Genomic DNA, 18,467 nt, shown 5'->3' with positions numbered 1-18,467 from the left:
AAGTTAGACTATCTGTTGAGCATTATTTGTTTTTTGGTACAGAGGGGAAAAAAAAGGTGACAAACAGGCTGCCCTCTGGAGAAGGTTATCCAGAGAGAGGGGAGCATAGTTGCCAAGAAGTCTTAAAGAGGACTAATGTGGTGTCTTGTTTCCCCACAACTCGTTTAAAGTTTTATGCTGAAGAAGCCCAATGAAGTTGTTGTTATTCTAAGTTGGAAGTTACCACTGAAACACTTTTTTTCTGTTTTGTTGTTGAAGACGTAGACAGGCAGGCGAGTATACCTGTAGGGCAGAAGGTGTTCCCTACAAGAGCCCGGCAAAAGAAGGAGCCAGGTACTAGTTGATGCAAGTGCTGAACTATGGTTCTAACAGAAACCACTCATACTGATTAGTGACATTTGAAGAAGAATTGTAAGAGCTGGTTGAAGAAAAAATACAATTCTCTTTGAAACCAAGATAGCAGTAAACCATTTGTTAGGCAGAATTATATGCAGTACCCTTTGGGAACACCACACACAATTAAGACTACAAGTGACAGTACAAATTCACCTTTGGTACAAGCCTGTACTACACAGTTAAAGTGGTAGCGATGGCTGAGCAGCCAGACTTATCAGTATCAAATAGACACAAAAGACAGCAATTACTATGATTCAAACAAACACTGATTCAAGGTTTTCAAGTAAAAGAATATACATTTATTTTACTCATCAGTTGTATAACATTTCACCAAGTTAAAGCAGTTTAAAAGTCACACTCTTAATACACCACACCACTACCAATAAGTTCCAGACAAGTTAAGCTCACAAAATGAAGTGGGAGCAAAATGGCACTCCAGCCATTTAAAAGAGAGGGAAAGACAAAGTTAATAGAAATTGAACCACACAAACAGGTAAGTACTCAGGGCAATTGAGCAAGAGGAACTACAGTGATAGAATCAGGTAAAAAAAGCTTAGGGCCAAAGTCATTAGGTCAGAAGTCTTTTGCTCAAGATCACACAGTTCAGGGTAGTTCGTGGTAAGGTTTGTGCCACGAGTTCCGGACGGAGTTGGTTGCGCAGAAAAGTTAGTTCAAAGAGAAGAGAAGGACAAGCCCTCGGATTGGAGAAAGATTTCACACACTTTCCCCGCGGCTGGACGAAACGAGCAACCGGATTTGCACAGTACCTTAAAACGGAGAGGAAGCTGTAGCTGAGGCGGACGTTCCTGGTAGTTTCTGCAGGCTCACGGTTCCTGAAGCGACTGTCGGACTGACAAGAAGTAGGAAGACTGGAGGGTCCTGCACTACCCAGGGAAGAAACAAGCAGCAGAGCAAAGCAACGCTTAAAAGGTGCGCTCCTTAAAACCCAAGCAGGGTCCGACCTTCCTGGCTATCCGGCCCACTGTAGCTCTGTACAGCAAATTCAACCAAAGGAGGGGTCCTGGCTTGAAGTTTGGGCAAACTGGTTGGTCCCACCAGCTCAAGGGAAGAAGATTCCTGGAGGATCCTCTCTTGTCGTCGGATTCTGAAGATTCGGACCTGCAGCAGGGCTTCACCAGGTGGTTCAGTCGTTTTAGGACTCCTCTTCTGTCAGCTCCTCGTCGGTTCTTTCTTTCCAGTGGCGACTCTGCTTTTCTAGTCCCAGAGACCTGCTTTTTATGCAGTTTCCCCCATTCACACAGCCTGGCTGTCAATCACACAGCAGGGTGGCTGTCCTGGCAAGGACAGTCCCCCAGCCAATCAAACAGGAGTGCAACTTGGGTTACCAAGAGAACCCATGGCAGGGGTACTAAGACACCTCTCTCACATCCTGCCTACCCAGACTTTCAGGCGCCTTAAGGAGGGCTTCTGTGCAGAAGCCCGAAAAAAAATGCGAACAAAGGAACCAAACCTAGTTTGCTGCGCAGAGTAAAACATGAGAAAGACTTTAAAAAAGAAATGGTGAATAAACCCAGCCGGAGCCGAAATAAAATATATTTGGTCAAGCGGATTGATGTTCGAGGCTAATAAAATAGCCTAAAACAAATACCATGTTTATTTAAGATAACCGCGGTATGAAAAATAGGGTAGTTACCACTGCCATCAGCCAAGTCTTGATGAAAAGGGAGCGAAACAGTGCTCCAAGAGAAACAGACAAAAAGGGATACGAATTAACCCTTTCCAATTCTCCATGTAAGATGGGGTGTACTGGGTTTGTGGTTTAAAGAGACTACATAAAGTTAATGGCAACTTTACATGTTTCTGGGAGACAGTAGTCAGTCCCAGAAAAATGGAGTCAGTGGGAAGTCTGAAAGACAACCCTGTGTCACTGCACTGGAGGTGCTGTGTAACACACAAAAAAATGATGCCCATGGAGTAGGTGAGGCTCCAGAGCCCAAGATCACACAAATGGTAAAAACACACACAGCAAAGCACATGTAAGAGTGGGGAAAAGGCTCACACTCTTACCAAGTGAAAAGAAATAAACCGAGTGTATGAAAGCAGCAGGAACAGTAACTTTGAATACTGAACTATACGAAACCAACAAAAGTGGTACCTGTTGAAACTAAGTGGCTGTATAAACAAGCGCATGACAGTGTGAAAAGCCCAAAAGCCCCAAGGGAAAGCTTTAAACAGTCTAAAGGCTACAAGTAATACCCAAGCCAAGAGTGTATAGTCAATCAACAATAGTCTAGTGTTAACCCTGATGGAAATACAAGTGAGGTGGTTCAAACAGAATGCCTGCAACATAGGGCCAGTGAGCCCTCATACCGTGGCAGGCTGGTCACACCAGTGTGCTACTATGGACAGTTTTAAACTGCATTCAAGCAATGCATTCCCTAAGAGCAGGTGACTAAATTACCATTTACTTGGATAGAAACAGCTGGGTTTTCACCTTGAATTACAATGTAATGAAACCAGCTTCCTTCATTTAGCAACTATTCATGGATATTGAGGAGGGTTTTATTGTGTGAAACAGAGATGTAGTTTGGGAGTGACAGTTGCCAGTCAGAGGAGGTGCATTCTAGTTTGCCTTGGTCACCAAGTTGGTTAGGAACTGCCCTGGTGGGGGGATGTGCATGATCTTCCCAATGATCAATGCCCTGTCTTTGATCTGACTAACACATGCAAATGCAGTACAACGTATGTAGTTACAACACAGGAACTGGTGGCCAGTCTACTGCAGGGTGCAATTTGGACTGGCTGCCCTGCGGCTGCAGTGCACTAACACAAAAAAGCCCAGCACACAGGGCACAGCTTGCTATTGGTGTGCACTAGGCGACTCGCCCCGGCACAATAAGGAGACTTGAGAACAGGAACTGAGTCCCGCAGTGCGAACACGATCCAATCAAGAAGTGTTACGCGAGGTGACGTCCAGAGACCTGGAACTATAGGGGCTTTAACACACAGCACCCACAACAGGTGAAGAAATACGACGCTACTGCTCAACTGCGTGACATCTGAAAGGAACATACAGCCCCAGGCTGAGACCCACATAGCCCTATGGCCTCGGTATAATGACCACTAAGGGGGCGAAAGCCAGGCAAAAGCAGACCACCATGAAAACTTTCACAGCTGGGGGGCTACCGATAATCAAAGCCATCCCTGCTAGTAATGAGATGGCGTTTCCCGGAACAACAGAGCCAGCGGCGGAACCAGGAAATGCACAGATACTAGAGGCCATAAAAAACGCTGCAGACAACCATGGAGAACAAAATAGACGCAATGGCCATAGACTTGGGTCTATTGCGACAAGATGTCCGCAATATCTCTGGAAGGACGGACAAGCTTGAAACCCAGGTTCGTGAAAACACTGAGGCCAAAACTCGGCTCTTGAAAAACGTAGACGAACTGGCACAGAAAGTGAAGCAACTAGAAGATAGGGCTGAAGAAGCTGAAGGAAGGGCACGCAGAAATAACATTAGGATCCTGGGCCTGCCGGAGGGCATTGAGGAAACGGATCCCACTAACTATGTGGAGAACCTGCTGATACAAGAGATCGGGGCACAGAAACTTTTGCAGGGTTTTACCATTGAAAGAGCTCACCGGTCCCTCACTAAGCGACCGCCGCCAGGAGCACCACCTAGACCAGTAATAGCCAAAGTGGTTAATTACAAGGACAGAGAAGCAATCTTGGCTTTTTCGACAATGGGATGTCAGATCCAAAGAGACTCAGCGAAGATTGCCATATATCCTGATTACACCTTCCAAGTGCAAATGAAGAGGGCACAATTTATTTACACGAAAGCTAGGTTTAAAAAAGCCGGTCTACGCTATATGGTTCTATACCCAGCGAAACTAAAAGTACTGCACAAATAACAGGGTGCTACTCTTCGAGACGCCAGCTGAGGCCAGAGAATGGATGGACGGAGAACAGATACAGGACCTTGAAACAAAAGGACGCAGTGTACATTAAGGACAGCCCAGCGAGGACACAGGCTAGTCTAGTCCAATTACCACACAAAAAGAACTAAGTTTACACAAGTATTAGTTGGAACATATACTAACACACAGCAAGATTGATCAGCCTAAGGAGCAAGTCGGAGATAGTCTGCTCCCCACAAATGAGTAGACTACAGCAGACCTCTTAAACCCTGAAAGTTATTTGGGTATAGTTAACCGACTCGTAGGGCATCAGGAGACAAGGACAAGGTCGAATGGAGGAGAAACCCCGCTGGACAATGTTTGTTACACAGGAGTTCAAAGGTGGGAGAGGGAGGGCAAACAGGAGTTGGTAAACAAGTTGGGGGAACGACAAGAACAAAGATGAGAACACCCAGAGCTTCGCAGATAGTCGAGACCTGAGAGGACAGCGCTGAATGTGCCACTCACAAGAATAAACAGACCTTCAAACACCATGGCTGACAAGATCAGGATTATGACGTAGAACGTCAGAGGTATGAAAGTTTTGTCAAACAACGCCGAATCCAGGCACACGTTAAGCGGAATAAGGTCGGAATCGCCCTGCTGCAAGAGACCCACTTGGACGCAAGTAAGCAAGCCGCGTTAGCCAGAAGCTGGAGAGGTACATTGATAGGCTCCGCATATTCTACTTACGCCAGGGGGGTCCTGATATGGGTAGACCCAACCATCCCTCTTAAAATTATCACCATGAAAATTGATGACGAAGGGAGGATGGCCTTGTTACATGGCACAATAGAAGGGAAGGAGGTCTGTGTAATCAACACTTAAGCCCATAATCACAACGCCACTGTTTATTTCCACTCACTATATAAACATCTGAGTCCATTCAGAGATAGTACCTTGATATGGGGAGGAGATCACAACTGCACAATGGACCCCCCGAAAAGATAGATCAGACAACAAATATACACGCCCATCCCCACCTGCCAAAATCTTAGCAACACTAGCTCAACAATTCAGGCTAAAAGACCTATGGAGAGAACAGCATCCAGAGACCAGAGAGTACTCATTTTATTCACCCCTGCATGCTGTCTTCACTAGGTTAAACTATATATTCATCAGTGAGGAACAACAAGCTATGTTTGGGGATACATATTACTTGGCTAGAGTGTTATCCGATCACACCCCACTCCTGACCACCTGGACGGTGTTTGCAATCAGACCCCCCGTACCAGCATGGGGGCTTAGAAGTGAGGCCCTGCTAGACACAGCCTTTCGAGAACAGATCAAAAGATGCACACAGGAATACTGGCAGATAAATGAAAACAGTGTGCGACACGTTGGCACAGTGTGGGAAGCATTTAAGGTTGTTGTAAGGGGGGAAATGATTGACGCAATAGGGGGAGCCCAGAGATCCACTGAAACCACTTTAGCGCATACTGAAGAGGAATTAAGAGCATAGAAACGAAGGCCGAATCAAACTCAGAACATCTGGCAAAGGAAGGAGCTCAGACAAGCTTGCTAAACGTAGTGGGAAAAACTGAGCAAACTTAGTTAAACAAATTTATTGAAAGGAGCCATGCCCTTGGTGACAAACCAGGTAAACTATTGGCTATACAAGCGAGAAGCCCCTAGAACACCCACATGGCAAGTCCGTAACTCGGATGGCAAGGTAGCGCATACACAAACCGAAATGAACTCTTCTTTCTCTGCTTTTTACCAGGACCTCTATGCTAACACTCTCTCGGCCACAAATGCTGAAATAGAAGATGTCCTAGACATCATTAAACTACCCAATTTAGATGCACAAATGGCGGAAGCTCTAGATGAACCTATAACCCCGGAAGAGGTCCTGGTCACTAGCAGATCTCTACCATTCGGGAAAACCCCCGGAATTGATCCCAGGAGAGTTTTACAAAGCGTACGATGAAATATTGGCACCATTCTTAGCTGAAGTATATAATGCAGCGTATGAGGTGGGGTCACTCCCAGAATCCATGAGGGAAGCTGTCATCATCCCGCTATTAAAACCAGGAAGGGATGGGGAGGATTGCGGCTCATACCAGCCATTGTCTATGTTAAATCAAGACAAAATATTGACGGCACTCCTGGCGAGGAGACTGCGTAAAGTAATCCCTCTACTGATCCATCAAGACCAGACGGGTTCTGTGAATGGGCGAACCATCTCTGAAAACCTGCGCAGACTACTCCACGTTATATACAGCACTAGCGGCAGTACCGACAAATGTGTTGTGGCGTCTCCTGACGCCACTAAAGCCTTTGACTCGGTTAGGTCGAACTGGCTGTATGCTACCATGACGAGAATGGGGATTGGACCGGTTTTCTTAAAATGGACTAAACTCATATACACGGGCCCTATTGCCAGGGTGCGCACGGGCAAAACATACTCTGACAAATGGCAGCTATACAGGGGCACGCGACAGGGCTGCCCACTATCCCCCCATGTTATATATCATAGCCACTGAACCGGTGGCTGCGTATACTTTATTCTTGTATGTAACTACTCAGAGCCTGGACTAATGTATGCTCTGACTGGTGTATTAAGGTGTTTGTGTAACGATATGTAACTCTGCTGTGCACATGATTATGCGCCCAGCTACCTGAGGGTTCAGACGCGCTTTATAAATAAACAAACTAAACTAAGACAGGAATATGGAGATGGGGGCATAGTAATAGACGGAGTAGCCCATTTGGTGTCAATGTACGCAGATGACACGTTGCTATACCTGAACAATCCTGAACACATACTGCCATATATATTGGAAACACTAGATGGGTTCCACAGATATACAGGGATCCAAATTAATAAGGAAAAATCATGTCTCTTTCCCCTAGCTGCCCTGAGCGAGGTCAAAATCGAGAGTCTCCCGATCATGGCCTTTCAGTGGAAGACCACCTCCTTCAAATACTCGGGAATAACCATCCACCGTAACCCCGAAACTGAACACGCACTCAACACGATAAAAGCCTGGGAAGGCCTGGAGAAATCAATGGTCTTCTGGAGCAAATTACCACTGTCAGTGGCGGGAAGGGCTGGACCCCTCAAAATGGTGGCATTACCACAACTGCTACATTGCTTTAGCAACATTCCATATAACGTTCCTCCACGGTTCTTTAAGGACCTAGACAAGCTCTGCAGGCAATTCCTCTGGCAGGGAGGTAGGCACAGAGTCGCACTACAAGTGATGCAGAGACCCTATGAAAAAGGAGGCCTGAAAATTCCCAATTTCGAAGTGTACTTGGCAGGACAATTGCGACACATAGTGAGTTGGATGGTAGACAAGATCACGACTGACACTCGACTCCTACAACCAGCCATCCCACAAATGCTCCTCAGGGATCTACTCTGGACCCCGCAAAAACTAACACAGAACCACCCCTATTTGGTGAAACTTGGAGTTCAGCTCTGGAGACGGACATGTAAAACCGTGAAGGTAACGGACCCAATCTCCCCCCAGATCACCGTCGCAGCGACCATGGTGGGTAGACCCTGGGGACAGAAGGAGGTAAGAACTAAGTGGGAACCCTGCGGAGTAGCCACATTGGGGGATCTAATGAACGACCAGTGGATCCTGACATTCTCTGAATTGCATGAAACAACGGGCTGCCTGCCGGTCAGTTCCTGCTTCACAGAGCAGTGATAGGGGGGCTCATGACAAGATGGCCTGATATCAGTAATCAAGTAACAGAACGCAAAACTATTGAAAGCTTATTAAATGTCGCTGAAGAGGGCCACGAAATCTCGAGGCTTTATGAAACATTACTGAACAGAACAACCAACAATGAGCTTAAAAGTAAGGCGAAATGGGAGCATGAACTGGGCTCAGAATTTGAGGATGAGACATGGGGAACCATAATCCACTACCACAAAAAGGTATCCAGGAATGCCAGATTGCAGCTCATACAATTTCTACATCACCAACAGAGCGTACCTCACACCTGAGATGATCTCCAAGTTCAAAGGAGCAGGAATTAAGGAGTGCCCTAAATGTAATGAACCAATTGCAGGAATGACTCACATGTTTTGGGGGTGTCCGGTGATACAAGCCTTCTGGACACAGATAACTGCAAAGGTGGCAGTGGCGGACATTGTCCTGGACATACAACCGCCAGTAGTATGCATCCTGGTTAGATATAAGAAAAGCCGAAAGAACAAACCATTGAACAAACTAAAAGATTTGATGTACATACTAGCAAAGAGACGCATAGCCATGGGGTGGAAAAACACCAGGAGTCCAAGTGTGGCACAGTGGTGGGAGGACCTTCGGAAGTTGGTGGCAGCGGAAACAGGGGCATGGGAGAATACACTCCGAGAGGATCTAGACGTAAGCGAAGACTTGCAACAGTGGGTGGCGCTCACAGTGTTGTTACTTACCTCCACTATGGACAATACTACTACAGACGAAGAAGGGAGTCTGCAACCGGCACCTGTATTGGCGGATCCCTAGAACTGAGGGTGGTCCAGGGTGGGGGGGAGGGAAGAGAGTTGGGGGTTACACGTGATAATGAAAGATAATGTATTGATGATCATAACCAGTTTGGCTTATGTTGGTTGTAAAATCTCAATAAAAAAATTAAACAAAAAAGAAAACGTATCTAGTTACAATCATCAGGGTTCTGCCATGGGGGTATTGTATGATATTCTGCATCGCCATGGCAGAATGATGGAAGTGGTGTTCGGGAGTCTTAAAAGCATCGATACGGTAGGCCAACATCAGGAAAACTAGAGAAGGGGAGATTCTTGCAGTAAGAAAGTAATATATCCAGCTACACTGCACCTGTTGACTTTCTTAAGAACTTATGATCCCTCTTGGCTTTTCTCAATGCATCGAGTATTCCCTGGCCTCGCGATTTAAGGCAGCATAAACTCCATCATAATTTTCCCATTGAACGAACTGCACCTGATCCTTTTGTATTAATTGTTCCGTTAATATCAGGCAGAAAAGTAGGGGGCACATACACTGTAGAACGTATTATACACAAACGCACATGTTAAGTCAGGGTACATTATGTTGCAAAGGAAAGTAGCTTGTGACTACTGCCCTAAACGTTTTAATTTCCATGAAAGGTATTTGTGATTTCTTTAACACTTCGCAATGTCATGTGTACATGTTTTGGGCTAGTTTAACTATTTAATGAGATATGGTGAGGGCAAATGCGCTGGGGGGAAAGGAGAGCTGAAAAGATGGTCTGTTGTAAAACATTTAATCCAAGTTGAACATTAAGTAACGGGTTGTTGTGATGCGTAAGCAAGAGTTCCGATTTCTCACGTGAATGAACTACATTTTTACACCCATGCCCTGCCTTCAGCATAAACGTTGTGTGTGGACTGGATGAATATTTTAAAGGGTGAGGGAAGGAAACAGGTTATTTTTAAAAGTGAACAGAAAGTTAAAGTGGGTGTAAAACTGCTTTATATTGACTGTTTGAAGATTAGAAAGTGCTGCCATGGGGATGCAGAATATCATAACACAGGTGTATCTACATTCATTAAAAAGCTAAGGATTACACTTATTACGAACAGCATTGCTTGAAAATGGGTTTAATCATTATGTTTCTTGTATCAACCCAAAATGGAGAGGTGCCATTGAGGGAAGAAGTGCAGGCATGAAGGCAGGGTGCACCGAGAGCCAAAGGGTAAGTCTGCGGGCAGGGAGCAGGGGGCATAAGACGATTGAGGGAGGCCATGGGGTGTTGCCACGCAAAGAGCAGGATGGTGGAGGCAAGGAGCTGAGGAGGACCAAGGGTCACTTATGCAAAGACCAGCTCTTGTCAGGTCCAGGGGGCTGAGGGTAAGGGGAAAGGGGGTAAGGGCAGGGGGAGAACATGAAACAGCTTGTGAGCAACGAATGGTAAGCATACAAAAGGGCAGCAGAATATCGTACAAGACGAGATCCACCTTGCAGATCGCAGAGCTTACCTTGAGGCAGGAAAAATACGGCGCTTGCTGTACACTTTGGAAAACTGCAAAAGAAGAAAATACGGTAAGTTATGTGCACGGGCGATACAAAAGAAGAAAATTAGGACAACTGCGCAAGTTATATACACGGGCGCTATAGGACAGGGATGGGCAGGGGCGGATCTACAAAGAAGATCACTGGACAATCCCAGGAACAGAGCTGTTGAGCGCGGGCTATCACGTTATATTTTCATTTCACGCTCTATGTATGGCTGCAGCATCGGTCTTCCAGAAATCCGAACATGTCATACACACAGGTGCTGCATATGTACTCCTGGATGGATTCCAACTGAATTGTCTGTCAAGGATCAGGAAGTTAGATTCCATACACTCATATGGCCTTAATATGAGTTTGGTGGTATTAATATGGTAATGCCACTAAACTCATTTACGTTACCAGTGCCGGCATGATTCAGAGTCATGTGAATCCTTCTGTTAGTCCACATTTTGGAGTGCCATGGGACTCTATGGGCACCTGTAATTAATACATGTGGATATTACTGCAAGCAATAATGCATTTGTGGGAAGGTAGCTACCATGACACAGAAGCAGGTCTCGGGAGGATAGCTCAGGGGAAACGTGCTCGCCTTGGAAGCAAGACGACACTGAGCAACAAAGGTTCTAAGTCTTCGCTTAGAAACTTCTGGGTATTAAGCACGTTAAAAATAACCAATAAAATAAAATAAATAAATAAGTGAGAAATTGAGTTTCGGTAACAAAACTCAAAAGTGTGGCAGAGCGTGGAAGCATCCGGTACTGGAGGCCCAGGGCTGCTGAGGTTTGTAGCGGGGTAGATCCAAGGGACATGGTGGAAGTTAAGATCCATGGCATGTTTGGGGGGACGGGGAAGGACAGTAAGGAGTTTGTAGAGGGAGCTTACCTTGCATGCTAACATTTGCCCTTTTGCGCTATGTGAGTGTGGGGGTTTCAGGTCTGGACTAGGCACAAAGGTAACTGGGACCCAGGACAAGCCATAATTTATGTTTTTTGGAAACTAGTAGGATTTTGGGCTTGGGATTCACTTCCACAACAATCATAGTCAAAACGTGACCGTTTTTTCCTGCACACTTTTGCGGTTTGGTGTTTCTTCCTGATAAAATCAAATGCATATATATACTTTTTTAAACATGTTTATGGGTCTATGTAAATAGACTCAGTGTGAGCACGTATTAAAGATTGCAAGCTAAATCTACAACCACATTACAGAACATCACTTAGTTATACACAGGCCCACCAGCTGGAAAATGGCAACACTAAAATCGAGAACAAGGGTCGGGCTAGGACAAACATGAGCATCAAGGCACCTACACAATGGCCCATCTTTACAAAATGCATTTCGCAACTTAGTTTTCAATAAACAAATGCGTTCCCAGATGCTCGTAATCACTTTGTCTTGACAATCTGTGCAAACGTGTCCATTTTAGAGAACTTTGGGCTAACAACACTTAGTTATCCACAGGCACAACATCTGTAAAATGACAACATTGGCATCGAGAACCAGGGTCGGACTAGGACAAAAATGAGCAACAAGGCACCTACAAAATGGCCCATCTTTACAAAATGCAGGGAAGAACATGAATAACAGAGTTTACCTAGAGGCAGGGAAACTATTATGAGCAAGGCTGCTACACAGAAGAAAATACTAATACTAGAACTGGTACTTTGGGCACGTGCACTCGAGGAAAGCGGCGGAGCTAAAAAACACAGACAAAAATGAACACCAAGGCGCCTACAAAATGGGCCATCTTTACAAAATGCAGGGAAGAACATTACTCACAGAGCTTACAAGCAGAGAAAATATTGGGCTGCAAACTGCAAAATGAGTTAATAGAGTAAATTATGAGCACAGAAGAAATTCCGAGAACAACTGTGTAAATGATGGGCACGGACGCTTGAGGACAGGGGTGGAGTAACAAGAAGATCACTGGCCAATCCCTGAACAGAGATGTTGGAGGGTGGGCTATCACATTAGCTTTAGATGTTGGAGGGCGGGCTATCACATTAGCTTTTCATGAGGGTGGTGTTGTATGCTATCCTGCACAGACGCTCCAGGACAGGGGTGGAGTTACAAGAAAATCACTGGCCAATCCCTGAACAGAGATGTTGGAGGGTGGGCTATCACATTAGCTTTTCATTTCGGGGCTGTATGTATGGCTGTAGCCATCAAGTGGGCGTGATTGCGAAGATTGCCAACCCTGCCTCCCACAAACTACCATGGGATGATGCAGGATTAGGATAGCATACAGCACCGGTGTGGGAGGGTCGCATATTCTGGGAGTTTCACCAACGGCGAAATATTATCTAGCAGTTTCCCTGGTGACTGCACTGGATGATTGCAATTTCTTCAGCCGAACTGAATAAATCGGGTGTTTTAATATTCATTTGCGAATTGCAATTCTAAAAACTTAGCCCTAATTATTTCTGAATTTTTTTAAAACAATGAAAAATATAATTTGTATTCCGTGTTCGCTTTAAAACCCTGATATAAAATAAAAACCAACAGATCAAGCTTATTTTCACTTGTAAAATAAACGTATTAGACAGAGTCCAAGATGGCCACGCTCGCACATTGGTTTTCTCTGCGTTGGAGATGTCCGTTTGTGTGTGCATTCATTATTTCTATCACCAGAGGTGCGTCGATTTCGTATGTGGCCAATTAGAACGGAGAGTGTAGATTTACCCGCGAAAAAGCGAGCGTGTAACAGTTTGTTTTCAGCCGAGTAGAGCATGGACCCAGAGACTCTTCGGCGACTAGCCCCGAGGGTGGGGATCAGCGCTGCATCTGTCATCAGGTACAGTAAACAAGAATGGAGTTTGGGGTACATGCATATTACCCGTAGGAGGCTCAGGCTGACAGCTGTGCATCGTATGCTGCTGGATGTGCCGACTGCCATACTAAATTGTCATCACAGTATTAAGGACTCACTGCTGGACTAACATTACCAAACGTGTGCTACCGGTGCTGTTCAATGTCGCTGTTGCAGGTCAAAATACCGAACGCCTTCGAATGAATCTACCATGGCATTTATTTTGGCATACAACACCTTTGAGACATCTGGTTGCAGCGCACGCTTCCCATTGAGGGGGAGCAGACAGACTACTGTTTTTGGCAGTGTTGTTTGCGAAATTGAAACCCGATTGCGGGTTTCGTAATTGTTTCTGACAAGAATTAAACCCGCTTATTGTCGCGGTTTCCCAGGAGCAACATGCCAGACTTTTAATTGCAAGAACTGAGCGGCGATCTAATTAACTTACAGAATGTGCAACCCCACATGAAGTTGGCACACGTGAAATCATACACGTTTAGCAGGTTGACCTAATTGGCAGTAGTAAAATGCTTAGAAAAGAAATGACGAATTCCACCAAACCTGGTAATGTTTGTATTATTTACTTATCTTCATTATTCCTAGACCTGCTCTTTCTCGTCGCAGTACCAATGTGTGCGGCACGTCACCTCTCCCAGCCCTTTTGATATTTGTATTCTTTTTCCATCCAGCCCTGCCTCCCTTTATTGTATCTAGGCCCTCGTCCCCGATGCAACAACAGCTACCTTGGTAGGTGCCAGTACTGGGACGAGGAAGTGTAGGACTGAGAGTCGTGAAGATTACTGGTAAGTAATCCAGGCATTACCTGCAAATCCCTATTCCTTGTTTCAGTACTTGCGTGTAAAGTATACCAACCCAAGGTAAGGAATGGGCCTACAACATGAAGGAACCAACACCATGATGATCTGCACACTAACCATCACCAGATTTTATTTAAGAACAGGATAGAAAAAAGTATCCTGATCATGGCCAACACTAACCACAGTAGTGCTACACTGAACACTCTCGCCCCCTCCATTCCAAAGGCTCCTGCTTTATATCTTTGCAGGTTAATGGGTCTGTGCCCAATGAAAGTGCCCCGGTACCCACTCTACACATGTCTTGGATGGAGACTCCCCTGACCTCTGCCTAAAAAGCTGCCATACCCCTAGTGGATCACCCCAGAGGGAGGCGTGGAGCCCAAGGATACACAGTCAGGGGATATTGGGTCTCTTAGCCAATGGCGTCTGGAAGGTACTGTTTCCTTTCTCCCTGGGGAAACCCCCCCAGAGGTGATAAACTGGCTATTGCAGGAGAGCATGGCCCTGCTTTTTTCAAATGGGTGAGTACTGCACTTCTGGGAACTAAGGGGTGCCAGAGTTCCTCTTCTGGGGAGGCTGGCCTGGAAAAATAAGAGCAGGACGATCTCCTGAGAAAGATACAATTTGAAGACTACTGAAAACCGAGGTCACAAACCATATAGCTCTCTAACTGATATTTGCCAATAAAGAGACAACAGAGTGGATTGTGGTATGCCAAATGCAAGGTAACCAGCTTCAATTGCAATGTAAAGCTGGAGGAAAAAACTAGATTAACAGCCAAGCACTCACTCTTTTCTCCCACATTTCAACAGGAAACGGCAGTTTATATAGTCATTTTGATGTCATAGTTATGAAAACCTTTTGTTCCTGGTCATTGGTTCCCTCTACTAAGCTACATATATAATTCTATATGTCAAACAATAATGATTGGACAATTCTTTATTTAAGATCCCACCCATAAAACATCCCATAAAATGTGCTTCATCATCATGCTTGAATATTATTGGTAGGCACTAAATTACTTAAGGACATGTGCTTATCGGTTAACATGCAGTCACGCTCTCCGTGAATTGGCGGCATGACATGTTTTATGTAGATGGGAGGAGAGGATAAGCGTATCGCCTTTGTTCTTAATTAAATTAAACGGCCCATGTTATCTCTGCCATGAGTTTCAAGGACCTGTTCTTGCAACAGTAACTGTCATTCTGTTCTTGACACATTTATGAATAACTTATTTTGTAAGTCATGCTACTTCCACCATGTTAAGATTTCATCGAGGCAATTATTTGTCTTTTTAGCCGCATCTGCGTTTCTCTGTCACGCCTAGTCGATCGCTGAGACACTAATCTGTCTGCCACTTAGAAAATTTCCTGGGATGTTCAGTTCGTCCCATGGACTTCAAATAGTCTGCCGTGTTGTCACAACTTGATTTACCTTGTTGAATGCTCGCAATGGGATCTTGTTCTGCTATGTAACCCTCCCCTACGGAGCTCTGGGTTTTGACATTCCTTTGAGGCAGCTACCATCGAGCGCCATAGCATTTTCCTGAATGAAATGTATTTGTTCATATAAGGGGCTTAGCTGGGGCATTTCTTTAAAGCTACAGTGCTTAATTCTCTGCTGTGTTTGTGCAATTTAAAATAGCAACTATTTGTCACATTTTTCCTCTGCAGGGCACATTTGCTTGCTACCTACCTATTTCCTGGTGCATGCCTGTCACATGATCTCCCTTCCTATGGGTAGCCGCAACCTTATTCTGCCTACAAATTTCTGCCCTACTTTTGTCGTGAGTCCCTATCTTGTGTGCACGCCTTCCTGTCACCTAATCTATGCTGTTTTAAAACGCACTAATTGTGCAAGCTAATGCCTTGTCTGTTCCCATTTGTGTGGCGCAAAAGTAACTATTCTTTGTGTCAGCTGCATTTCCAGTGTCCTTTCTTATTTTGTTTCTTCTGAGGAAGGCAGGGGACAGAGCCTGAACATGCTCTCTAGTCACCAATTGCCGCACTACATTCCCCCTTCTGGCCGATCGACCACTCCTACATTTTCTCTATTATAGCCTTCCTTGGGTAGCCACACTCTGACTCTTCCTGATTAGCCCCACCCCCCCACCACCACCCTCCTCAAGTTACCTCCTTGTGCTAGGTATTCTGCTCGATTGCATGTCATAAGCCAGCACTCGCCATTGTCGTCACATTTCATCCAGTGCTCGTATTTATGGGTATCCTTTGGGCATGTAAACAATGCTCCAGGTTGTCTAGCTGGCTGACCCAATGGGTACATGGGACAATAAATGTCATCATTTCGAGTGTACAGAGTCAGCCACATTAAGCATTAGTGTCATTTGGATGCATTCTTGCCAGTCTTTTTACATTGGCTTATTGCTATTCTCAAGATGCAAGAAGCCATTAAGACCAGTCCCAAAATTGCCAACAGAATTTTGAATGCACCTGTCAGCCAGGTAGGCATCCAGGAGAATGGATAACTGAACCCGCTATCATCCTCCATGTCATCCACTTCTTCCTCCATTTTATTGTGCAGCTCTTTCAGGGAGTATATGGCCCCTGTCACGGTCCCATTCACCTCATCATGTGCAGGTATGTATGTACAGCAACTTTGTGCACACTCCTCCCTCTATGGCTCCGAGGTCCAGAACATACCGGTTCTGTAGGTAATTAATCTGACTGCTCTTAACTCCTCATTGATGGCATTGAAGCCTTTTATTGTGGCATTAATAGTTTGTAACAGTTCCCACCTAGTTATCTGGATTCTGTGTGCTTTGCTGCTGCTTGCCAGCCAGGTATTAGAAAGTATGTGAAGAACGTTGTTGTTTTATCAATTTATGACTCTATGGGATTTCATTGAATGCAGCACTGGCCTCCTTGAAAAAAATAGTTCATTCTTTTTGTGCGTTTTAGGCCTAGGGATCTCTTCTTCCTGTTGTGTGCCATTGAAGGAAAAGTCCCAATGTCAACTTCACTTTGTGGTATTACTAATGCTGGTGCATTTAGCAGTACTAGTGTACATATGCGACCCCAGTTGAGTGGAAGCTGCATATAAGCTCTTGTACAGCTGTGCCAACTTTTATACCTGGTAAATCTGCAGTGTGTTTGTACCCTTCATTGTTGTCAAGCTTTGCTGAACCATTATTCTTTTGTTTAGATATGGGTAGTGGTCCTGCTTCATCTTCCACCCTTGTTAAACATTTTGCAGTTTGTTTCCATTCCTCATGGCACACTGTCTGCATTTTTAAATCATTTCTATTGGCAGTCCATACTGCCTCAGCTTTGCATCCTATTCCATCAACCCATCCTCATGAGGAATGTACTTTCTCTTTTATTTGTAATTGTGGTCTGTTGGCACAATGAGGTATCAAATTAAACTGGGCATCTGGTCACCTTAATATTTGGTGATCTGTACTTCGATATCTCCTCTTTTTGGACCTGCTAGTATGTACTTGAGCACTTTATTTTTCGTTCTTATATTCTACATTATGTGTGCCTCTTTTACATAGGTCTACAAATGGGAATTCTGATCCTGTGAGGTACTTCATCATTGCCGATTGTCCCTGAAATTGTCCTCTAGTCTGGCATACTGTGAGATGTACCAAGCAGTGTGCTCTGTACTCGGGTACTTACTGTTTGTTTCTTTATTTGTAATGTGCGCTAGTCCATAGGGTATCAGGCCGCAGGATACATGAATATTTTCAGCTTGGTTACATTGTTACAGCAATACACAGATATTAGTTAAAATGTGATTTACAGCTGCAAGATGTATACATACAGTAAGCAAGTAGGCGGAATATACATAGACATAGTGGGACAAGGAATGAGTGGTACAGTATGATATAGTCTATTTACAGTCTATTGTCTAATTACAGTGAAAATGAGTAGAGATAGGACAGTAGCTGGTGTATGTTTAGTGGTCATTTTCTTTGAACCAGTTGATGTTATGTCTGAAGTGGGAGTATGATTGATCCGTCCTCAGGAAGGGAGGTAAGGAGTTCCAGAACTGAGCAGCTTAGACTGCGAAACTGCTGTCTCCAGTAAGTGAGGCCGTTTTGAGCAGAATTTTGTCACTGGTGGAGAGCCAGTTATTTTGTCTCCTTACCTCAGAGATATGCTCTGTCCTAGCTATGCCCAGGGCTGCTATAAGAGCGTTATTCTGTAGAATCTGGATTTTTCTGACGATATATTTGTTGGCGCCCAGATGTAGGGCGTTACAATAGTCCAGTTTGGACAGGATTTAGAGCTCTAGCCAAAGTAATGCAGCTGTTTTTAGATGAGAATGGTTTGCCCGCTCTAATCAGTTTACATTTATAAGCCGTGGCAGAGGCCATGGAATTAACCTGTTTGGCGAAAGACAAGCTAGAATCTATGTAAAAACCAAGGTTTTAACTTCTTTGGCAACCTTAATGGTGTTACTATCAATGTTAAAGGAGGTGTATTTGTGGCCAAGTTTGTTAAGATTGGGTGTAGTTCCCAGAATGATTTTAGTTTGTCGTCATTCAGGCATAGACCATGGACTGCCATCCATGCCTGG

At 44.8% G+C, this 18,467-nt stretch overlaps 1 protein-coding gene across 1 annotated transcript in view; it reads left to right on the top strand.

The window, feature by feature from the left end:
• The first annotated feature begins 12,940 nt into the window (after nt 1–12,940).
• ORC6 (origin recognition complex subunit 6) overlaps nt 12,941–18,467 on the top strand; it is a 118,075-nt gene continuing 112,548 nt past the window's right edge. The window contains exon 1 of the mRNA XM_069607067.1: nt 12,941–13,092. Coding sequence (XP_069463168.1) covers nt 13,028–13,092 — 65 coding nt within the window. The 5' untranslated portion in view covers nt 12,941–13,027. The remainder of the gene's footprint in view (nt 13,093–18,467) is intronic.

Source organism: Ambystoma mexicanum, chromosome 1p (assembly GCF_040938575.1).
Source record: "Ambystoma mexicanum isolate Mex_15411 chromosome 1p, UKY_AmexF1_1, whole genome shotgun sequence".
Lineage (NCBI taxonomy): Eukaryota > Metazoa > Chordata > Amphibia > Caudata > Ambystomatidae > Ambystoma > Ambystoma mexicanum.
Note: the sequence above shows the minus strand (reverse complement) of the source record. Positions and strands in the feature narration are given on the sequence as shown.